Here is a 23,912-nt window from a genome sequence, read left to right as displayed (position 1 = left end):
TGCTCAGTTCTCCCCATTTTCATCTCCATTTCCCTCTCAATTTAGACGGCACTTGTTAGACAAATAAAATACAGACTGTTGGATTTATGATTTTATACAGATGGTTAGCAGTAGGTGGACTGTGGGCAGTGGAATGACCACAGGAAATGACGTGCTTCCCCTGGCCAGTTTCTCTTGCATCTCCCAGCCCCTCAGAAATGAGACCTCAAGGATGTGACTGAAGAGTGCCGCATTATCACACAGGACCTTACGGTCAGTCAGCCAGAAGCTGCACGGAGCAAGTGACACGTCTGCAGTCAGACAGTCAGCTGACTTGCTCAAGGTCATACAAATAGGCACGGGTACTTTTCTTTTTGAACAACTGTATTTGCATGTGATTTACATGCTATAAAGTATACCTGTTTCAATTATGTAATTCAGTGGTTTTCAGTTATATTTACATAGTAAATATAATCTAATTATTAGTCTGTATATATTCAGAAAAGTAATCATTTCCAGAAAGGGTAAGGCCTGGCATTCCAAAAATCATTGTGGCAATTAGTAATTCACTTAAACTCAAGTTCAACAGAATAAACATCCTGAATAAACATCCTAAGAAGGAAATCAGTTTCATTGATACTCTTAGATGGTCAAAGCCATCCAAGTTGATGTGTCTGTATATTTAAATAATATATATATACTTATATGTTCTATATATATTGTCTGGCAATTTATAAAGGTCTTTTATAACAATATCTTTTCTAGTTCTTAATATTCCTTGTGGCGTATACTCAGTTAGATGCTGACTTATCTCAAGTAGGTTAAACAACCTTCCCCAAGGTCACCTGGCTAATAAGGGATTGACTTTGAATTCAAACCCAGATCTGTTCAACCTTAAAGTTCAGACTTGAGCTCAAGCCTCAGCTTAAAACTACACACAGGTTCTTCGTTGGTTTATTTTACTAACTCAAAGTAGAGATAACTTGATTTTGTATTATTAATACTATATCCTGTATTTTAAGTTTGTTGACACTGTAGTTGCTTTTCAGTTATCTGAAATAAGCCCTGTTTTATAAAAACCTAGTAATCAGAGAACTATTTTTTAAATAAAATGAGTAAGTAGAAAATATGGTGTTCTGTCAGTATGTGAAACTCCTTCATTTATGTTAATAACTGCACGTATTAAGAAAATTGTATTATTTTGAAGTCTGATACGTTTGATACCAAATCATAATATTTGTTCTTCTTCTGCCAGATTATGGAAAGAATTATGGACCTCCCCACTTTACTGAGGCATGCATTCAGAGAGATGTTTTCAGTCGGGGGCCTTTTCTGGATGTTCCGTATCAGGATAATACTTTGTTTGATGGGAGCGTTTTTCTATCTTATATCACCTCTAGATTTTGTACCTGAAGCCTTGTTTGGAATTCTCGGCTTTCTCGATGATTTCTTTGTCATCTTTTTGTTGCTCATCTACATCTCTATTATGTATCGAGAAGTAATAACACAGAGACTAAACAGATGAAAAAACATGAGAGTTTACTAAAACATCTGAGCTGACGTGTAACATCAGACAAAAGGACCATGGCAGTATGAAGTATCTGAATATTATCTAATGAGCTTAAAACCACTTTATGACAAACATTTGATTATCATTTGGCAAATACCTAGCAATATATGACTGGAATTTTTACATGTTGCAGATCCTAATATTAAGGTTAGAATTAGAATGATTTACAACTGTATCTTGATTCTGTGTTGTCTATAAACTCTGTGGAAAAATATGGAATTGCATAAAATGGGATGCCTCCTTTTCTTCTATCTTCTCCCCCCCCCCCAAATTACTCAGATTAATTGAATGTTTAGTGAGATATTGTCAGATGTAAAGTTTATCAGATTCATCCTTCTCAGTGAGTACCTACATGATAATATACTGCTATGAGCCTCACCTAAATATGTTTGTTACAATAAAATATTGTACAATATTGGGGAAAAGTCAGTGTTTCTTTGCATACTAGCTAACTTTTGTGCATTTGAAGCAGTTCTGCTTTTCCACTCCAATATAATTCTTTGTTATCAGCTGAAAGTGAAAGAAGAAACTTGAACTTTGTTAATTTGATTTCATTATCTTGGTTTACAGAACACTTAATGAATAGACGAATTAACAAACTGTAAGACATTTGTCTCCAGTCAGCACACTTGATATTCTGTTATGGCATTTCTGAAAGAGTTTGGTCCTTTTATAGGAATAGCATTTAAAAGTTTCAGTGTCGTCAAAAGGGAATTTTTTTTCAGGAACCTGGGTGATACTGCAGACTCATGGCAGCTCAGCCCTCCTCAGGAAAGCGGCGCTCGTGACTGTGAGCACCAAAGCCCTCAGGAGGGTACTCTTTCCTGCTTTGTGTTCTTTGCTCGGTCGTGACCCCGTGGACTGCAGCCCAACAGGCTCCTCTGTCCATGGGATTCTCTAGGCAAGAATACTGCAGTGGGTAGCCATTCCCTTCTCCAGAGGATCTTCCCAACCTAAAGATCAAACCTGGGTCTCTTGAATTGCAGATGATTCTTACCATCTGAGCCACTAGGGATGCTTATCAGAGGGTACTAGGAGCACGATTTAAATCTGACAAGAGAAATTAACGATGGGCTGTAGCAACAGGTGGACAGATTTGGTTAATTTTCTCTTGTCAGAAAACTGTTGTAATACTGTCCTTAGACGGCAGGATATAGCCCAGATTCATCAGGCCTCATGCAGAAGGAGATGAGTACGGAAGTTATCTTGGTGTTTGGATGACTGCAGTGTTAAGTACCTAAGCTCCCCTCTGCAGTTTGCTGTTTGCGAAGAATCAAAACCACAAGTGTTACGACATCTTAGGCCCCTCGGCTGGCACTGCTCGTGAGTGACCTGGACTGCAGGGCGGTCTCTGATCCCCGGGGCTCGGGCAGTGTCAGCTCTGCCCCTTGCAGTCCCCCGCTGCCCACCTTGTCCACCCCCACGTCAGGGGGCCTCGCTGTGGACAGACGGGGAGAAACGTAGATCAGTCACAGTCCTCCAGGTGAGCCAGACGCTATCAACTGATGAGATGCCAAATGATGGATGATACATCAAAAACAGTGCCTTGTCACTTGGGCCTAAGACCAAGCTGCTGCTTGTCAGAGAGGAAAACAAAATCCTTAAGTACAGCACATTGTATTTAAAGCAGTTTCTTGCACACTTTTCATTTTACCCTCAAGACAGTTACGTGAAGAAGGCAGGTAGGGCATCACCTTCCTCTTCACAGATGAAACTCCTGATGTAGATGAAAGGGTTTTTTTTTTTTTTTTTTTTGGTCTGAAGCCATGCGCAAGTAAGTGACTGAACTGGTATCAGATGCCTAGGATTCCTACATGGGGAGAAACTGGGATCCTTTGGAAGATGTTTGGAACATACATAGGAATAGGAAAGGTCTAGCAAGAAGACACATCACAGCTACATGAATCCTGATTCTACAGTTGACAGTCTGCTTCTCACAGGGTAGCACATTTCACAGGGAAACATTTCAGCTGCACTGACTTGAAAAGCAGTGAGTAGGAGTTTGTTACACCACCATCTACTAGTCTCGAAACGCACTTCCTAACAACTACACACTTGGTGTGGGGCTGCAGCCATGTCATCTTTGAAAGGATTTAATTTTCTGTGCATGTGTTCTGCTTCAAGTATCACACTTACAGTGCTTTGATTGTAATATCTGGAATTCCTTCTACAGCTTTTCTGATAGAGGTGTATTGTACCAACTTTTGTAACATACAACACTGTGTGAAGTCTTACTAAATTGAAAAGGGAACATGTGGCATCTCAGAATTCTAGACCTGTTTATGATGTCACCTTTATTGATCACTGATGATAAATGTAAAGGGGGTCTGAGTATATAAAGCAGGTAGTCAATCAGTGTTTTAAACATCATAGTAGTACTTGTGTGATTCATCGTTAAGAGCTTACAAATCAGAGCAACAATCTGGAGTTTTATAAACAATAATATTGTAACTTTCACAAAAACAGATGGTCCAACCCCAGGAGCAGATAACTTGGGCAGCTCTGTGGGGAGCAAAGCTGGTCGGAGGAAACAGTTGTCTAACTGCCCACCAGAACAGTGGTTCCAGCGACCACCGTTCTCAGCACCTGAAAGCAAGCAACACGAGGAAGGGCTGTGTTGGTCCCCGTGCGTGCAGATACCTACCTCACAGAGTTGTCTCAGAGGACTGACAGTTTGGTTCAAACTTTGTGATTTCAGAGTTTGTCAAGCAGTTATTCTTTTGAATAAAAGCAACATATGTAACATTTAAAAGTGGCTGTTACTGTCTGCTTTCTTTGATACTGTTTGCCTTAATTTCAGAACTCCTGAAACAGCATTCCCTATAAAATGGTTGCAGTGACTTTTTCACCAATTTTGCTTTGATTCTTAAAAATTTTTTAAACATAGAAATGTTTTTGAGGAATATTATTTAATCTGGGCAATCTATATTAATTCTAGACAGTTAAGGGTGAAATTGGAATGAGAGTTAAGACTTGCACCATGATTCCCACCCCATGTGAGTGTGTATCTTATGGAAATTGTTGGTTGATAACTGAAATTAGTGAGGGATACGAAAGGGCACTCAGGTGTTAAGGCCCTAAGACCTAAGAGTCTCCCAAGAGCAGGCGGGTGGGCTTTAGGGGCTGCTGACAGGAGGTGATCCTGTCACAGAGGTAAAGACAGACGTTGAGCTTTTGTTGTAGCATCAGAACCAGACCCCATCATGGTGTCAGTATTTGTTCTGAGCATCGAGTTCTTGCCTGCAAGCACATCTGAGAGGCTGTCAGTCACTGTCTGCTTCATCCGCTGCCGCCCGTCTTGTCCCAATCCAGACGGGGCACGAGGGGAGTACACACCTGTCAGACAACCCTGAACCTGTCTCAACGCTGTCCTTTTCCTTCCAGACTATCACCTATTGAGGGGAATGTAGTATGTGACACAAGAGAGGGCTCAACGCTAAATAAAGATGTTTTAGTTATATCTAACAGCTTAGATTTATTTAATTTCAAAACACAATTTAAAAATAACGACTTAAAAATATCTAATAATTCAGATCAAAACATTCACTCTGCTAATCAGTCTTACAGAAAACCTGTAATTTGTATCTACATGACCATCTTGTTTCACGAATCCTAGAATGTCAGTGCTATAAGGGACCCTAGAAACTGACGAATTTTTGTGTTTTCTCTGTGAAAACAGAAACTATGAATAGCTCCCCAGCTACACACAGGTATACTTTTGGTTCATTTTCAGGGGATTCAAAGAGCTGCCCATTCATGGGTTCCAAATTAAGAATTCTTCAGTCTTACAACCTCACCCTACAGATGAAAAGAATGAGGCCCAGAGGGAATGAAGGCGGGGGGGGGGGGGGGGTATTTTAATATAAAAACTTTATAGAAAAAGTAGCATACCTGGATAGAAACTAAAATCTAAATAGAGATCAGTAAGCTTAAGGCAGGTTTAGGCCTTAGCCTTCTCCAACACTGAAACAAGTGGCTTATTTTTCTTCAGTGTACCCTTCTAGAAAAACTGAGACAAAACTTACCCTTTTCAGCTTAAGGGGTAAATTTTCTCTTTTCCTTAAAAAAATGTTCTATTAGTAAATGAATTAGCCTCTTAAGACTTTGAAGAACGTCAATTAACAGTATCCTTCAGTTTATCCCTATTTATTCTTTTAGATGGTCATATAAAGCTATACATGTATTAACCTTTGATATTTATGGAAGGGGTCAAATGAAGAGATAATATGACCATACAAACAGCTTTCTCTTAAAAAAAAAAAAGGGCAGTTTTGCCTATCTTGTGTGGCACTTGTTTGCTTAATAAGCTATTTTATTAAAGTCAAACACCAAACGTAAGTCATTAGGATCAGATGATGCCTTATCATGACATGAACATATCATTCAACTATCACTTCAGTCAACAGAGGCATCACCACCATCCTATAATTCCCTTCATGTGCCTGATTTCTTCAACATTACATTTCTAAGAAGTATCCATGTGGTGGGGCTGCTATATTTTGCTTGCCATATAGGTTTCCATTTATGGACTGTGCCACAACTTACTCGACTATTAATGGACATTTGGGTGGCTTCCATTAACATTTTTAAAAAGCAGACAATCATCTTTGAAAGTATGATGAAGTCTTTGAAAGACTTCCTTGAAGTCATCCCTTGACAAGTAAGAAACAGTTATCCTAGCCTTAGGATGTGTTAAGAAACAGGCAAAGTAAAAAAGAAAAGCTGATGATGGGTTAGAGGTAGTGAAAATTATTTTTCTATTAAGCAAATAAATTGGTTTGCAGACCACAGTGAAAATTTAGTTTGGGGGGTTGTTTTTTTACAAAGAAAAATACAACACTCAGTTCAATTCAATAATATATATATTTAAATTACATGCAACTCACTTTACCAGTAAATTTACCATTCTGAAGTAAGGAAACATTAGGATAATATTCAACAAGTAATAAGAGTGCTTATTTTATTTCCAAATTATGGCTAGCTGGAAGACAGATGGAAGAAGGGGGAAAAACAGAATTTTGGAGGGAAATTCAACTAAATGAAATGACCAGATCACAAACCTCAAAAGCATGAGCTGGACTGGCTGGGATCGTTCACGCTTCTTTAGTAGCCTATATTTCAGGCCCTGAGAACTGCTTCTTCTTTCACTTCTTATACTCCTCACTCCTACAACTCCACTGACCCAGCTTCCAAAACCACTCCCAACCCTCCAAGTCCTCCCTTCTGCTGGGACAGCTTTTTTTTTTTTTTTAAGGCCATCAGTATCTGTCAAAGGCACTGCCATCCATCTTAAGTGCTCAAGCCAGAAACTCAAGCTCGTGTGTGTGCGTGCACAGTCGTGTCTGACTCTGCCACCCCATGGACTGTAACCTACCAGGCTCCTCTGCCTATGAATTTTCCAGGCAAGAACACTGGGGTGGGTTGCCATTTTCTACTCCACCGTGATTCTTCTCTTCCTCCTCGCTTCCATGTAGCAGCAGGCCCTGGTGTTTTTACCTCTTATATACTTATCCGCTGCCACCACTTTGACCAAAGGAACCATTCTCTTCCTTGCCTGTTAACTGGTCTGTTCACTTTCTCTGTTACCCCTTACTGATACACAGTCACAATGACCTTTTAAATATGTTTATCACATCTCTCTGAGGCCTAAAATGACTCTTGGCTTCCCGCTGCACTATCATCAGACCAACAACTTACTAGCCTTCCCCTCACTTCATGCCCTTCTCCCCTGGCTCACTGGGCTCTACCCACAGCCTCCATTCGGTTCCCAGAAAAGACAGAATTCTACTGCCTGATCGCCTTAGTTAGCACCCACTCCCTGTGCCGGAAATGCTCTCCCCACCGTCATTCCTTACTAGACTTTTCCCCATTCTTTGGTTAAATGTTCCCTTCTCAGACATTGGGCAGTGACCCTCTCCTCTACCCTTATTAGCCTTACAGCATTCTAATGTATTAAGACTCAGGCATCTTGGCACAATGATTTTTATTTTTATTGTCTGTCTTCTCCTCACTAGAACAGCTGCTCTATGAAGATGTGCTAGCCTTGCTCACCGATTGAAAATAAAGAGAGAGCCGTGAAATGACAACAGTTCGCCATCCACACCGACGAAAGAAGCAAGCCGAGGAGGAAAAACGTCCCTCAGACGGATTTTCCCAACACAGCACTAGGGGACCGCTAGGATTATTACAGAAGCCAAGGCCTTAGTCTCGGGCCTCCCGGGAAGACTGGGCCTGGCGTGTGTGAGGGTGTCCGCTTTTACTGTTGCGCTCTGGCCCCCGAGCTCCTCAGAGTTCCGAATACCTAAAGAGGCAGGTACGGGGATGGAGAGGAGCCCAGCAAGTCCTACAAATCACTCTAACTGTGGCTGCCCTTTTAAAGAGACGAACCCATTACCCGACCACCTCAGCTTTGCGCCTGTCCTGCTTCAAGTTGGACAGGCGCAACCTGGTTGGTCTCACCTAATTCTCCGACCTCAGTCGCACGGGACACACAAGCCAGGGAAGCATCGCAGAGGTCGGGACTGGTCCTGCACTCCCACCCCCCTCCTCCCAGCTAGTTCCTTCTTCCTTCCGGAAGCTCGGGGCCCCGCCCACTTCCGCAACGCCGGGCCTCAGCCAATGGCCTGCATCCCAGGGAACGTTACCTCTGACCTCAGGGCTAATCAGAAACAGTAGGACGAACTCCTCGCGAGAGGTGAGGTTGAAGCTGTCTCCGCCATCTTGGAGATGGGAGACGGGCGATGGCTGTGGTCTTTCCGCTAATGCAAACAACAAAACGGGCACATTAGTGACTCCCGAGTGAGGCCCTCATCAGTCTGACTGTTGGCCAAAGCTACAGAAGAAGCGAGGGTGTAAAGCAGAGCGCGGCGACACTGATAACAGCCTCAACTGCCTTCTGGGGCGGCAGAAGTGAAGTAACTGAGAACCGGAAGGATGGTACAGTCCTGTTCCGCCTACGGCTGCAAGAACCGATACGACAAGGATAAACCCGTTTCTTTTCACAAGTAAGGACCCCGCACACCTCGCGGGGCTGGGCCCTAGTTGGGCCGGGGGGCGCGCGGCCGCGCTCGGGGGGGCGGAGCCAGGCGCGTTTCCGCGCGAGACCTGTGAGAGGGGCGGGGCCGGGCGCGGGCCTGCGCGAGACCCAGTGCGGAGGCCGCGCTCGGGGGGCGGAGCCGGGCGCGTTTCCGTGCGAGACCTGTGAGAGGGGCTGGGGCGTGCGCGAGACCCGGTGCGAAGGGCGCGCTCAGGGTCGGAGCCAGGCGCGTTTCCACGCGAAACCTGTGAGAGGGGCGGAGCCAGGCGCGGGCCTGCGCGAGACCCAGTGCGAAGGCCGCGCTCGGGGGCGGAGCCTATAGCGTTTCCGCGCGAGACCTTGAGAGGGGCGGGCCCGGGCAGTGGGCGTATCCCCAAGCAGCCTCCTCAGGGCTGGGTTGCGCGTCCCCGGCGCGCGCCCCCGCGGCGGCCCGCCCTCGCGCTCAGCTTCGCGCGCCTCTCCGGGTGGCGGGTTCGAAGCTCGCGGGCGCTGTGTGGAACCCTCGCTGGTTGTGAGGGTTCCATACCCGGGCCGCGGAGACGGCAGGTGGTAGTAACTCTTGGAAGCGAAGTTGAAGCAGAAGTAGAGTCCCGCGTTTCCCACCCTGTTGGTCCGGCATCGGTGTGGTGAGGACTGACCTGTCGGTGTGTCAGGGAGCATGTCTTGGGCTCAGCTTCTGGGACCCCACTGTTAAGGACGGCTGAGCTCCGGAGAAAGCCTCAGGGACTGCGAAGATGCGCAGTGTAGCCCGGGCAGTGACAGTGCGTCTCGAGCGGTGAGGGGAGCCCTCGGGGTCAGGGTGAGCGCGCCCCCGCCCTCGGGGCTGCTTCTCCCGGACGCTGCTGCGGCCAGAGCCCTAAAAGATAGAAGCCTCTCTGAGAAGAGCCGCACAACGGAATGATAACGATGATCTGTTGTCCGAACGATGCCATTTTCAATCGGCCAAATTCAGTATTTACAAATTCTATTACGGTAAAAGTGTCTTGCAAAAATTTCCGACTGTAAATGGATAATAGCTAAAGGAGAACAGGTGGTAGATTATACAGATTATTTGTAGGTGGTGGTTAAGTTGCTAAGTAGTGTCCCACTCTTTGCGACCCCATGGACCGTAGCGCGCCAGGCTTCCCTGTCCTTCACTGCTTCCCCACGTTTGCTCAAACTGATGTCCTTCGAGTGGGTGATGCCAATCAACCATCTTATCCGCTGTCGCCCCCTTTTCCTGTTGCCCACAATCTTTCCCAGCATCAGGGTCTTTTCCAGTGAGTCAGCTCTTCACATCAGGTGACCGAAGTATTGGAGCTTCAGTTTCAGCACCTTCCAATGAATATTGAGGGTTGATTTCCTTTATGATTGACTGGTTTGATCTAGTCCAAGGAACTCTCAGGAGTCTTCTCCAGCACCACAGTTAAAAAGCATCAATTCTTCAGCGCTCATCCTTCTTAATGGTCCAACTCACATCCATACATGACTGCTAGAAAAGTCATAGGTTTGACTAGACGGACCTTTGTCGGCAAAGGGATGTCTCTGCTTTTTTATATGCTGTCTAGGTTTGTCATAGCTCTACTTCCAGGGAGCAAGCCTCTTTTATTTTATTTATTTTTTTGCACCTTTTAATTTCATGACTGCAGTCACCATCCACAGTGATTTTGGAGCCCAAGAAAATAAAATCTGCCACGATTTCCTTTTTTTTTTTCTCTCATCTATTTGCCATGAAGTGATGGGACCAGATGCTGTGATCTTAGTTTTTGAATGCTGAGTTTTAAATTGGCATTTTCACTCTCCTCTTTCGCCTTTCTCAAAAGGCTCTTTAGGTTCTCTTTGCTTTCTGCCATTAGGGTGGTATTATCTGCATATCTGAGGTTGATATTTCCCCTGGCAATCTTGATTGCAGCTTGTGATTCATCCAGCCTGACATGGGTATTCTGTGTATAAGTCAAATAAGCAGGGTGACAATGTAACTCTTTTTCCTGTTTTGAACCAGTCAGTTGTTCCATGTCCAGCTCTAACTGTTGCTTCTTGACCTGTATACAGGTTTCTCTGGCGGCAGGAAAGTCTGGTGGTCTGGTATTCCCATCTCTTTGAAAATTTTCCACAGTTTGTTGTGATCCACACATTTATAGGTAAATAATTACAAAAAACAAAATCTTAAATTTTGGGGGAGTGAGGGTCTTCCATGTTTAACAGGGAATGTGGGTGCATTTTTATACATTCAATATGAGAAACAAAAATCAGAGTTTGTAGGGTGTAGAGAGGTCTCCAGAATGTTGATTTTTTTCCTTTTCCAAGAAGCAGATAGAACACTTAACGCTTCCTAATGTTGCCTCTTGATTTATTACAATTTCCGAAAGCTGTTGGGTGGACCTCCAGGACTTCCAAAGTGAAGGAACAGGTCTGGAGATGGTGACATGATCACAGGCTTTCAGCTCCTCCCTCCCCATTTCTAATGAGGTGGCTGAGAGAATCCAGACATAAGGAACACCCTTCATTGGCACTGGTTAAGGATGACATTCACACGTTTCAGAAACACTGAGTATCTGCTCTCGGTTAAATAATTGATTTGACCGAAAGAAGGGGTAATCTGCATCTCATCCCTTATCTAAAAGAACAGTTTTGGGAAGGATCTTGATCTCAGAAATAAGCTGTATTGTAATCCTTGGTCAGGAGGCCCAGGGTGTTGAGTTTACCAGTGGTTGCTGCTGTGTCTACTTCTAGAGGCACTTCCAGCAGGAACCTTCTAGGAGTCCTTCTTTTCTCAGCTTCTACATGGTGGCAGTGGGAACAGATGTTCTGGGCAAAGAGAAGGGACTACCCCGAAGATAGATTCACGACCACAGCGGAGTCAGGCTCGAGCATGTATCACTTGGAAGAGAAGCTGTGGGACAGAGTCGAATCACGCTTCTTTGGCTTTGTTTCATTCCCCACTCACTGAATCTTTTACCTGGAGAAACAGAATCAAGATAAGTTTCAAATCTTCGTATCTCCCTTTATCTGGGCCTAACGGATGTATTTCAGTCGATGAAGAGGTGAATTAAAATGAATACTTTATTTCCTTATCATTATGATTTGACTATAATTTGATTCATATTTGTCAAGATGATTCTCAAGAGAACAAAAAGCTTCATCTCAGTACGTAGTTATAAATGTGTAATTTTGTTTTACAGTACACAGAGGATCACTGGTAAAAAAATAATAATACAGATTCACTCTATAGCATGTGTATTTTACCCGAAGTTTTAGTGTCTTCAATATAAAAAGTTAAGCCTTAAAAACTGAGATAGCTGGATGGTGAAGCTATATGGTTTACCCTTGTGTATTAGATGCGTCTGTTTGTGAAGGTTATTTACTGCAAAGGAGGGAAAAACATCACATGGGCCCTTGAACCTACCCTCCCATCACCTGCTCTGCCAGCTGCGTGCGTCTGACCATGTGGCTGCCTTTTAATACGTATGTTTTTTGCATAATGTAAATCCTAATGAGCCTGGCCTGTTTAGATTGTATACATCATTATATCTGACATTCTTATAACTGCTCTGTGATCAATAAGATTCCTATAAGAAATGCTGCTTTAAAAAAAAAATACCATGCTAGGAGGGGTGACTTATTTTTCACACTAGTGATGGTCACTTTAGTTATAGGATTTTAAAACAAGTTCATTTTAAAAAAGTTTACTTTATCCAGATATAGTTGATTTACAACATTTAAAAGTGATTCAGTTATACAGAGGTATGCATTTTTTTTTTCACGTTCTTTTCCATTTGAGTTTATCTCAGGATTTTGACTGTAGTTCACTGTGCTACACAGTAGGACCTTGTTGTTTATCCATTCTCTATATGTAACCCCAAACTCTCAATCCTGCTCTTCCCCACTCCCCTCCCCCTTGGCAACCACAGCTCTGTTCTCTATGTCCAAACAAGTACATCTTTAGCAACTAGGGTAATAAGGGTACAATTGACAAACTGTCAAAAAAGGATTAGTGGGAGCAGGTGCATTAATCACACTCCCGTGGTGTGTGAACACCCATGGTTGTCAGCTAATTCTTTTCTAAGCAAGGAAAGCCTGGGTGTGCCTTTTTGTTTCTGAGTAAGGCTAGAAAACGGAATCATTTCGTCTTCTTAGGTTTCCTCTTACTCGACCCAGTCTCTGTAAGAAATGGGAGGCAGCCGTCAGAAGGAAAAACTTTAAGCCCACGAAGTACAGCAGCATCTGCTCAGAGCACTTCACCCCGGACTGCTTTAAGCGGGAGTGCAACAACAAGCTGCTGAAAGAGGATGCTGTCCCCACGATATTTCTTTGCACCGAGCCGCACGACAAGGTGAGGGGCGTGTAAAATACTGGGTGGGTCTCTTTTCATAGACTCAGTGTGTTCACCGGGAAATTTGGAAAATCCACAGTAGTGTTAAGAATGTAAATGTTACCTGGAACCCATCCCTTGTAAATGACCACTGTTCACGATAAAATACTTTTAAAGATACAGAGTGTTTAGTAAAGTAAATATTCTCACACTAAGACACTCAGCCTAGCTTTTAACTTCCTTTAAGATCAGTCTGTGTTCCTGCTTGTGTAGGCCACCAGGTTTCTCTGTCCATGGGATTCTGCAGCTGAGTACTGGAATGGGTTGCCATTTCCTTCTTCAGGGCATCTTCCTGACCCAGGGATTGAACCCATGTCTCTTAAGTCTCCTGCGTAGGCAAGCAGGTTCTTTACCACTAGCGCCACCTGGGAAGCCCCACGTTCCTGCTTATATGTTGATAAGTTTTTATTTTTCTTTATCAATAATAGTTAAGTTTCAGGGTATTTTTCCCCTCAGTTTTCAGTGCTTAGTGTTTAATTCTGATTAATCATTCTGCCTTTCTTACATCCCATTTCTACTTCAGGTAAAAAAGGAAAATTAAAACTATTTTTTCATTTTATACTATTTCTATGCCAAGGAGACAGAACTAAGTCTAATAGTCTTATATTGCACAGGTGCAGAATTTAGTCTGTTCTTTTAATCTGTTACTTTTCATAATGAAGCTCAAACATGCTCTGCGTCTTTGTTCCAGAAAGAAGATCTCCTGGAGCCGCAGGAACAGCCCCCGCCGCCTCCTTTAACGCCCCCCATTTCCCAGGTTGATGCCGCGATCGGGTTGCTCATGCCTCCTCTTCAGACCCCCGATAACCTCTCCGTGTTCTGTGACCACAACTACACCGTGGAGGACACCATGCACCAGCGGAAGAGGATCCACCAGCTGGAGCAGCAAGTGGAGAAGCTCCGGAAGAAGCTCAAGACTGCCCAGCAGCGGTGCCGCAGACAGGAGAGGCAGCTGGAGAAGTTGAAGGAGGTGGTGCACTTCCAGAAGGAGAAAGACGACGTCTCCGAGAGGGGCTACGTGATTCTCCCCAATGACTACTTCGAGATAGTCGAAGTCCCAGCATGAAAAAGTGAAATTTGTATTGGTTTTTCATGGGGCAATACCACCTACCCTCTTCTACCCTAGAGAGGAATTTCATTTGAAAAGAGATTACACTTGATAACTTGTACAAAAGCAATTCAGAATATTTTTTTAAAAGAATAAATTAGATATATACTGTAAAACTGTAAATTTTTTGTTTGTAATTTCAGGGTTTTTACATTTTAGCAAAATATTTTAAAAGTGATAAACTAACCTCAGAGCTTCAGTGTAAGTTGGTTTCAAGATTGGGGATTTTTGTTTTTTAATTCGAGTATTTATAGACATGTTTCGAAGATAAAAAGTAAAGAGAATGAGAACAGTGCAGTAAGGATGATTTAAGTTTCAAGTTAAAAAAATTTAATGCAGTTTATTGAGAGAACTTAGTCACGTTTTAAATCAGAAGCATAGGACATAACATCCCAGAATATATATATATGTGTATATATATATATATATATATATATATTTACACAGTCTTATTTGTAAAGTCAACAGATTCATTTATCTGAATCCCTATCAGAATTAACTTGGCGAGTTGTGCCATTCCATACCTAATCATAATGGTTCAATGATGTTAAAGAAGGGATTTTTTAAAAGAGTGGGGCCCTTCCTTTCTCCCCGCCCCCATCCAGCATTATAGAATTCAAAGCGTGTCTCCAGTGGGAGGCACACTCTCCAGCAAGCAGACTGCGTGTCGTTACCAGGGAGATGAGCAGAGACCACTGGGGCTGACCCAGGGCTTGCCTTTTCTCTCACTGCTCTGAGATCAGGGGAGTCCCGTCCCCACTGTAGGTGTGTGTGCGCCCGGGTCTCTGCCAGCTCTGTCGTGTGGGTAGAGCGTGACTCATTGCATAAGGTGGAAATCTTGCTCTTGACGAGTTGATTGGTCAAGGCTTCACACAAAAGACGATTTCTTCACTTTTACCACAAGTGAGAAATCACATCCCATTTACCTAAATGAGTGATTTGAATCCGAAAGAATCCCAATAGGTAATGCTTATTTTACTCAAAATTGAGACTCAAATGCTTGCAGTTTCTGTTCAGACTGTGAGTTGTGCTCTTAACTTTGTGAGAAATTTTACATAGATTTGAAATGAAAACAGTTCTGAGTAAACAAGCACTGCCGTAGGAGTTACCTACTTAGATTTAGAATAACTGTTCCAACTATAATTATTCTGTATTTCAGAGTGCTGCACAGACCTTTGAAGGCAGTGTTACAGATTGGCAGTCGTCAGTCCAGGAGCGTCTTTTGTAGACCTGATTCTCCGTGTAGCTCACTGCCATCCTGCCAGTGCTTTGATTCATGGAGATTTGATTTTTTTTTTTTTTAATGAACCAGTATTTCAAAAGTAGAAAATTATGACTACTTGAAATTTTATCATCTGATAACACTTAGAACTAACTCTAAGGAGTCAGAGGACTTTTTCTAGTTATTCATGGGTCTCATCACTGGTTTTAGAAGCTACAAAATCTCTTAAGTAGTGTGTTTTTACATTTCATCTCTCTAGCAATTCCTGGAGGATATGTGGATAAATATTTTACAAAGTATATATGTGAAAACTAAACTGTCATGGACGTAAAAGAAAACTGTGTCTGTGTGTGTGTGTCCCCACATGTCATCAGAACCAGGAATCCAACATTAATTGTGTAAGTGACCATCGTAATCAGTTAGCATCTTAGCATTGTGAATTAACCTGAAGCTACTTTTTTTCGTGGGACAGACATCCCTAGTTGGAGAGAACCGAGCAACAGCATGTGTACCAACTATTTGCATTTAGATCACTTACTATGTTTAACCTACAGAATTTGAAGTACAGGTGCTTATTTCTGAATTTGAAATGTAACGTTTGTTAAAATGTTTTAAAAACTCATTTTGTCTGTTGTAGTGTTTATGACATTGCCAAGAGAAGGAGAACATTCAGGCTAAAACAGGTCCTGTCCAATCACAGTGAAACGCGGTCTGAAACAGCTGGGCAAGGTCTCTGTCTGGAATGAGTCGGGAGGAGACCCCTGTGAGTTTCATCATAGTATGAAAGATGACATTTACTTTAAGCACAGATAGTAACATCCTGAAGGTTCCCTCTGTGAATGATACAATCTGGCAGTAATAGGAGAAATAACTTCTTCCTGATTAGAGCTGCTAGGAAAACTGTAGAATGTTAGAAGGGAGCTAGAAGTGACTGACCACTTGCGTCACCTCCAAATCCTGCGGAATCCCCTTGTGAAATATCCCTGACAACTGGTCATCTGTTCTCTGTGTACCATTGATGTGTAAGCAGTGCTGTTTAGATGCTCTGAAATGAGTTTCTGGAATAGAGTAGCATTTGTTGCCACTTTTAAAAAATACTTGTTTATAATGCAACTATAAACTTCACTTTGAACTACTGCATAGTTTGAACTATCAAATTCCAAATTAAAGAAGTTTTAAAATTTTGTAAAATAATTTAAATGTTTATTGTGTGCCTGCTACATGTACTAAAAATAATTCTGTCATTGCAGTTAAGAAACAGTGGTGTCTAAAGTTAACTAGCAAAACTTTTTACTTGGAAACCTAAATACATGAGATTTTCTCTTTTAACTATAATTTGTGTAATCCCTTTCTTAGAAGGTGTAGCCATAATGGTGAAGGCAGATGAAAGTTCCACTTGACACGGGTTTTGTTGTTGTTGTTGTTTTTAAAGATCAAAGTCCTATTTTCTGATCTTTAGTTATTTAAAAAATTGTGTACACAAACATACCCCAAACCTATGGCTTTTATAAAGTCAGTAGTGACCCTTATTATTTTAAAAGTCCACTTGATCTATAGAAGGAAAGCTTGCAGTTGTGTTCCACACTCTTAAAAGGCCAACCATGTTTAAAGGAGAAAGAACAGTTTTGCCTGTTTGGTTATTACTCTTCTGGTATTGGGGACCATGTGAATCTGATACCAGTGAATGAAGAGCATTGCTCTTGATATGGTAACCAGGGTTTCTGGACATTATTTTTTCTATGATTGTGTATTAAAATATCAATACAGTCCTTGATGTGAAAGAAAAATATCAAAGCAAACTGATTTGCACACAAGCAAAAAAAAATTGTAAGTTTGTCCTTAAAATGACAATAATTTGCTTGAAGTAATATTCTCTTTCAATTCCATGTCTTGATATATTTTTTTTTTACCTTGGACGTGACTTTGTTCTACTGAGTTTTTTCCTGAAAAAAAATTTTTTAAACTCAGAATCTTCAAAATTTTTATTCATTACCAAATTCAGAGCAGTTTGAGTTTTAAGATGATCATAATTTCATTTTTTTAATGTCACATGGGATAGGAATAAACTTTGATTTTAAACTATTTTTGGTGAGAGAAGCTACAGTATTAACAAGTAGGAAATGATTTTTGGAATGACTCCGTAAGGAGCTCTGACCTCCCCACCATAACTACCATAAGTGGAGGAAAACAACCATTTAGTCTGCATGTTGTCCTAAGGGCATACAACACATGAACCTTCAGGAGCATCTGAATCTCATAAGAAAGTCAAGACTGGCATTTATGTCTCCTCCTAACCTGTTCCCAATTGTGGCCTACGGTATGTGTCTCCCAGGGAGGGGAGGCTGCCAGTATTTCTTAGGACCCTATAGTGTATCAAAGGCTAAATAAACTCCAGGTAAGTACAGCCAAGAGGTCAGGACTCCCCTCCTCCACTCAGCTCCCATTTACTGGATGGAGGCTCCACCCCAGGTCCCCAGGTGTAGCAGGCCAAGAATCCCGGGACCCTGATTCCCTTCCGAAGGGCAAAGTTTCCACGTCAGGAGAGGCAAGTCAAACTGAGCTCTACTCCTAACGCAGGCATATCAGTCCTAGAGAAGCAGGCCATGGGGCCACTTGCCAGCTCCAGAACAGTGATTCAGGTGTTTTTCCCTCAGTGATGTGGCAGTCTGTAAGAACAGCATTCTGAAGCTCTCCCCAAACCAAAGGGAACCATTTTATTTGGAGGAGGGTGGGGGAAGTTCAAGCCTCAGGGTGCTCTCAAGAAGAATGGAGAACCTAGTGGTTAGCAGTTAGGAGGAGGCTGGTAGCACCAAAAGGGCAGTAAGCTAAGTTGTACCAGCGAGAGCAATCTAACTCACCAGAGCCAGGGCAAGTGCCAGGTAGGAAGAGCCCTCCTGGCATCGTAACAAACTCAAAGACTGGCCTCACGCACTGCCTCTGCCACTCTGCAAAAGAACCCAAATTTAACTGAATCCAATCGCAGAGCGATTCATGCCCGAGGGCATCATCAAAAACAGCAATCCACCAACAATTGGAGCTGATTTCTCAGTATGCCACCAAGAAAGGCAGATCATTTAACAGATCGGGAAATTGTTGAAGATCAGTTAAAATCTGTCACCCCGCCTGACTCTGTGTGTGCCCAAGGCTGCACCTCCTAAGGAATGAAACCAGAGAAGTCACTAGAGAGGAACAGAAAGAGTATTTGAAGAAATAATGGCTGGAAATTTCCCAAATTTGAGGAAAAACTCTAATCTACCTGGTGACTCATATGGTAAAGAGCCTGCCTGAAATGCAGGAGACCTGTGTTCATTCCCTGGATCGGGAATAGCCCCTGGAGAAGGAAATGGCAACCCACCCCAGTATTCTTACCTGGAGAATTCCATGGACAGAGGAGCCTGGTGGGCTACAGTTCACAGGGTCGCAGAGTCAGACACGACTGAGTGACGCTTTCTTTCACACACACAAGAAGCTCAACAAATAGTGTTAGGATAACACAGAGATTGACACCCAGACACATCATAGTAAAAATGATGAAAACCGAAGATAAAAAAATTAGAAAGCAGCAAGAGAAAAATGACTATTTATATACAAAGGAACACCAGTAAGATTCACAGCTAAGTTCTCATTAGAAAAAATAAAGGCCAGGAGACAGAGGTGGAAGAAAAAAACCTATCACCTTGCTGTACAGTAGAAGCTAACACATTATAAAGTGATTATATTTGAACAAAAATTAATTTAAAAACTTTTAACCAAGAATGTAATTAGGTAACTACATGATGCAACAAAACTATCTTTCAAAAATGAAGGTGAAGAAAGAGCTTTCTGGGAAGGTGGTAGAGTAGGAAGCCCCAAGAATTGGTCTCCCAACCAAAGCAAGTATAGTACTGGCAGACTATCTGATATAAACGATTGAAACTCTGGAATGTGATAAAGGCCTGCAACTTCCAGAGGAAGGCTTGGATGGTAAACGGTGGTTCATTTTGGTCACTTTCAACTAGCTCAGTGAGGACCACCCGTGTCACTCCCCCAGCCCATGCAGGTGCTGGAGGAGCTGCAGGAGACCTTGCAGACAGCTTGTGAGAGCCAAGCTGGGCAAGAAGGATCCTTTGCTCCAAATGTCAGAAGTCTGTGTTCTGACCGCTGATTGCTGCTTCTGATCACGAGGGTGCAGGAACAGAAGTGGGCAGCCGTCGGTGCACGCGCCTCACTGCTCTGGCGGACGTGACTTCAGAGGATTTAAAGGACTGGTACCTTCTCTCCACTTCATTTTTTCTCCCATATTTGGAGCCAGGCATTAAAGACTAGGGCACTCAAAAGCAACCTCACATACAATGAAATCAGAAAGTCACTATGCATACCCAGGGAAAGGTTCAGGTTCAGAAAAGACCTGAGAAGACCTTAGGTTTACACGTCATGCTAATACTTGGCAGATCTTTAGAAGACCGCCTACAAGAATAAAAAAAACAAAAACCGTAAACCCTGAGGAGAGAGTAGAATTGATGCTGTGCAGGGCCCTCTGGGGCTTCCAGACATGGAGGTCTTTTTGTCCCCCATTTCTTGTAGGCAAGACTTCAGCCTCCACAACCTCCTCTGAGCTCCGAAGAGCAGGTTTGAACAGTTGCTGGTCAAAGGAGGGGACAGCCAGGTAACCTCCCGAGGCAGGATTAAAGGGACCAGAGAAGTGAAAGTTGCTCAGTCGTGTCTGACTCTTTGCGACCGCCTGGTCTGTATGGTCCATGGAATTCTCCAGGCCAGAGTACTGGAGCCGGTAGTTTTTTCCCTTCTCCAGCAGATCTTCCCAACCCAGGAATAGAACTGGGGTCTCCTGCATTGCAGGCGGATTCTAGAGAAGCCCATCAAAATTAGAAGTCCTGAATGAAATAGGGCAAAGGCTAACAGAGTGTTGCTGAGAGAATGCACTGGTCATAGCAAACACCCTCTTCCAATAACACGAGAAGACGCTACACATGGACATCACCAGGTGGTCAATACCAAAATCAGATTGATTATATTCTTTGTAGCCAAAGATGGAGAAGCGCTATACAGTCAGCAAAAAACAAGACTGGGAGCTGACTGTCAGATCATGAACTCCTTACTGCAAAATTCAGGCTTAAACTGAAGAAAGTTGGGAAAACCACTAGACCATTCAGTTATGACCTAAATCAAATCCCTTAGGATTATACAGTGGAAGTGAGAAATAGGTTCGAGGTTCATGACATTGTACAGGAGGCAGTTATCAAGACCATCCCCAAGGAAAAAAAAATGCAAAAAAGGCAAAATGATTGTCTGAGGAGGCCTCACAAATAGTTGAGAAAAAAGAGAAGCGAAAAGCAAAGGAGAAAAGGAAAGATATTCCCATTTGAATGCAGAGTTCCAAAGAATAGCAAGGAGAGATAAGAAAGCCTTTCTCAGTGATCAGTGCACAGAAATAGAGGAAAACAATAGAATGGGAAAGACTAGAGATCTCTTCAAGGAAATTAGAGATACCAAGGGAACATTTCATGCAAAGATGGGCACAATAAAGGAGAGAAATGGTATGGACCTAACAGAAGCAGAAGAGATTAAGAAGAGGTGGCAAGAATACACAGAAGAAATATACAAAAAAGATCTTCGTGACCCGGATAACCACAATGGTGTAATCACTCATCTAGAGCCAGATATCCTGGAATGCGAAGTCAAGTGGGCCTTAGGAAGCATCACTACGAACAAAGCCAGTGGAGGTGACGGAATTCCAGTTGAGCTATTTCATATTTTAAAAGATGATGCTGTGAAAGTGCTGCACTCAATATGCCAGCAAATATGGAAAATTCAGCAGCAGCCACAGGACCGAAGAAGTTCAGTTTTCATTCCAATCTCAAAGAAAGGCAAGGTCAAAGAATGCTCAAACTACTGCACAACTGCACTCATCTCACACGCTAGCAAAGTAATGCTCAAAATTCTCCAAGCCAGGCTTCAACAGTACATGAAGCATGAACTTCCAGATGTTCAAGCTGGATTTAGAAATGGCAGAGGAACCAGAGATCAAATTGCCAACATCCATTGGATCATCAAAAAAGCAAGAGAGTTCCAGGAAAACATCTACTTCTGCTTTATTTACTATGCCAAAGCGTTTGACTGTGTGGATCACAACAAACTGGAAAATTCTTAAAAAGATGGGAATACCAGACCACCTGACCTGACTTCTGAGAAATCTGTATGCAGGCCAAAAAGCAATGGTTAGAACTGGACATGGAGCGACAGACTGGTTCCAAATTGGGACAGGAGTACATCAAGGCTGTATATTGTCACCCTGCTTATTTAACTTACATGCAGAGTACATCATGAGAAATCCCAGGCTGGATGAAGCACAAGCTGGAATCGAGATTGCCGGGAGAAATATCAATAACCTCAGATATGCAGATGACACCACCCTTACAGCAGAAAGTGAAGAAGAACTAAAGAGCCTCTTGATTAAAGTGAAGGAGGAGAGTGGAAAAGTTGGCTTAAAACTCAACATTCAGAAAACTAAGATCATGGGATCTGGTCCCATCACTTCATGGCAAGTAGATGGGGAAACAGTGGAAACAGTGACAGACTTTATTTTGGGGGGCTTCAAAATCACTGCAGATGGTGAGTGCAGCCATGCAATTAAAAGACGCTTGTTCCTTGGAAGAAAAGCTATGACCAGTCTAGACATCATATTATAAAGCAGAGACATTACTTTGCCAACAAAGGTCCATCTAGTCAAAGCTATGGTTTTTTCCAGTAGTCATGTATGGATGTGAGAGTTGGGCTATAAAGAAAGCTGAGTGCTGAAGAATCGATGCTTTTGAATTGTGTTGGAGAAGACTCTTGAGAGTCCCTTGGACTGCAAGAAGATCCAACCAGTCCATCCTAAAGGAGATCAATCCTGAATATTCATTGGAAGGACTGATGCTGAAGCTGAAACTCCAGTACTTTGGCCACCTGATGCAAAGAACTGACTCCTTGGAAAAGCCCCTGATGCTGGGAAAGATTGAAGGCAGAAGAAGAAGGGGATGACAGAGGAAGAGATGGTTGGATGGCATCACCAACTCGATAGACATGAGTTTGAGTAAACTCCGGGAGTTGGTGATGGACAGGGAGGCCTGGCGTGCTGCAGTCTATGGGGTCGCAAAGAGTCAGACATGACTGAGTGACTGAACTGAACTGAACTAACTATTTAAACTCCCTATTCCTCAGGGAGTTCTCACAGTTCTTGGGGCTCTAGCCTACTGTGACACCCCTTTGCCTGGCAAAGAAATAAGGTCACTCTTTCTTTCTTCTCCATAGCTCTATCTCCGTATTTCTGTTCAGCATTGGTGCACGGAGAGCCAAGATTTTGGCAGCAGAATCTGATTCTCATAGTTACCACATCATTAGATTCAAATGTCCAGTTTTCAACAACAACAAAAAAAATCATAAAACAGAAAAAGTCAATGTAATGAAGTAATGCCATTTGCAGCAACATGGATGTTCAGTCGCTCAGTCATGTCCAACTCTTTGCAGCCCATGGGCTGTAGCCCACCAGGCTCCACTGTCCATGGGATTCTCCAAGGCAAGAATACTGGAGTGAGTGGCCATGTCCTTCTCCGGGGGATCTTCCCAATGCAAAGATCAAACTGCTTCTCTTGAGTCTCCTGCACAGGCAGGTGGACTCTTTACCACTAGCACCACCTGGAAAGCCAAAAAGAAAAAAGGAAAAAAAAGGCATTCCAAGCATAGGAAAATTAAACCTACATAACTCTCCCTGAGAAGGACAAGAAAGCTAACCTACCAGACAAAGACTTTACAACTGTATTAAAGATGCTCAAGAACTAGAAACGAAGATATGGAGACAGGTAAGAAAACTATGTCTGAGCAAAATGGAAATGTCAGTAGGTAGGAAACCTTCAAAGAAACCAAACATAAACTCTGTAGATGAAAAGTACGATAAGAGAAGTGAAAATTTCACCAGAGAGTTCAAAGGCAGATTTAAGCAGGCAAAAGAAAGATTCAGCAATCATGAAGCTAGGATAATTGAAATGACCAAGTCTGAAGAAGACAAAGAAAAAAGACTGAGGAAAAGTGAACAGAGCCTAAGAGACCCGTGAGATGAGAATGATTAGACTAACATACGCACAGCTAGCACCCCAGAAAGAGATGGGAGAAGTAAGGCGTGAGACATATAGAAAACAAAAAGCAAAACACTGGTCAAAAAAATTCAGCTATGTCAATAATAGCATGTAATGTGAATGAATGGATTAAACAACCCAGTCAAGAGGCAGAGGTTGTCAGAGTGGAAAAGAAAAATAAGCTCCAGGTATAAGCTGTCCTGGTGGCTCAGACGGTAGTCTGCCTGCAATGCGTGAGACCCAAGTTTGATCCCTGGGTCAGGAAGATCCCCTAGAAGAGGGCATGGTGGACAATATAAGTCCTTGGAGTTGCAAAGAGTCAGACACAACGGAGCGACTGACACTTCACTTTCATATGCTGTCTACAGGAGACATGCATGTGTGCTAAGATGCTTCTCTTTTGTCTGACTCTGTGTGACCCTGGATATTTTTGTGCACTGTTAACAACATGCAAAACACCAGCATCACTTGTGTGTGTGTGTGTGTGTGTGTGTGTGTGTGTGTGTGCACACTATAAAGAAGTGTGGTAGGATGC

The 23,912-nt window shown here is 42.8% G+C and overlaps 2 protein-coding genes across 11 annotated transcripts in view; both read left to right on the top strand.

Moving 5' to 3' along the window:
* RNF170 (ring finger protein 170) overlaps positions 1 to 4,301 on the top strand; it is a 33,104-nt gene extending 28,803 nt beyond the window's left edge. For both annotated transcript variants that reach the window (XM_061134862.1, XM_061134864.1), the window contains exon 7: positions 1,235 to 4,301. In XM_061134862.1, the coding sequence (XP_060990845.1) occupies positions 1,235 to 1,504 (270 nt within the window). In that variant the 3' untranslated portion in view covers positions 1,505 to 4,301. The remainder of the gene's footprint in view (positions 1 to 1,234) is intronic.
* A 3,946-nt stretch (positions 4,302 to 8,247) lies between these two features.
* Positions 8,248 to 16,595, top strand: THAP1 (THAP domain containing 1). Of its 9 annotated transcripts, none has more exons than XM_061134983.1 (6): positions 8,248 to 8,553; positions 10,617 to 10,705; positions 11,342 to 11,608; positions 11,903 to 12,029; positions 12,702 to 12,897; positions 13,628 to 16,595. In XM_061134983.1, exons 4-6 carry the CDS (start codon positions 12,010 to 12,012, stop codon positions 14,000 to 14,002), a joined length of 591 nt encoding a protein of 196 aa, XP_060990966.1. In that variant the 5' UTR covers positions 8,248 to 8,553; positions 10,617 to 10,705; positions 11,342 to 11,608; positions 11,903 to 12,009; the 3' UTR covers positions 14,003 to 16,595. The 9 variants fall into 9 exon arrangements, with proteins under 9 accessions (XP_060990966.1, XP_060990972.1, XP_060990964.1 ...); XM_061134986.1 differs by lacking the exon at positions 8,248 to 8,553 and adding an exon at positions 8,731 to 8,749; XM_061134985.1 differs by lacking the exon at positions 8,248 to 8,553 and adding an exon at positions 9,083 to 9,211.
* The last annotated feature ends 7,317 nt before the right edge of the window (positions 16,596 to 23,912 follow it).

Source organism: Dama dama, chromosome 32 (assembly GCF_033118175.1).
Source record: "Dama dama isolate Ldn47 chromosome 32, ASM3311817v1, whole genome shotgun sequence".
Classification (NCBI taxonomy): Eukaryota; Metazoa; Chordata; class Mammalia; order Artiodactyla; family Cervidae; genus Dama; species Dama dama.
The sequence above is the reverse complement of the archived record's forward strand: the minus strand, read 5'-3'. Positions and strand labels throughout refer to the sequence as shown.

Bases quoted from the DNA above. Each gene is read 5' to 3' on its own strand.
- THAP1 (XM_061134981.1), top strand. From the start codon at position 8,483: ATGGTACAGTCCTGTTCCGCCTACGGCTGCAAGAACCGATACGACAAG. The intron at 8,554-12,701 runs GTAAGGACCCCG...TCGTCTTCTTAG, and splicing joins AAACCCGTTTCTTTTCACAA to GTTTCCTCTTACTCGACCCA. The intron at 12,898-13,627 runs GTGAGGGGCGTG...TCTTTGTTCCAG, and splicing joins GCACCGAGCCGCACGACAAG to AAAGAAGATCTCCTGGAGCC.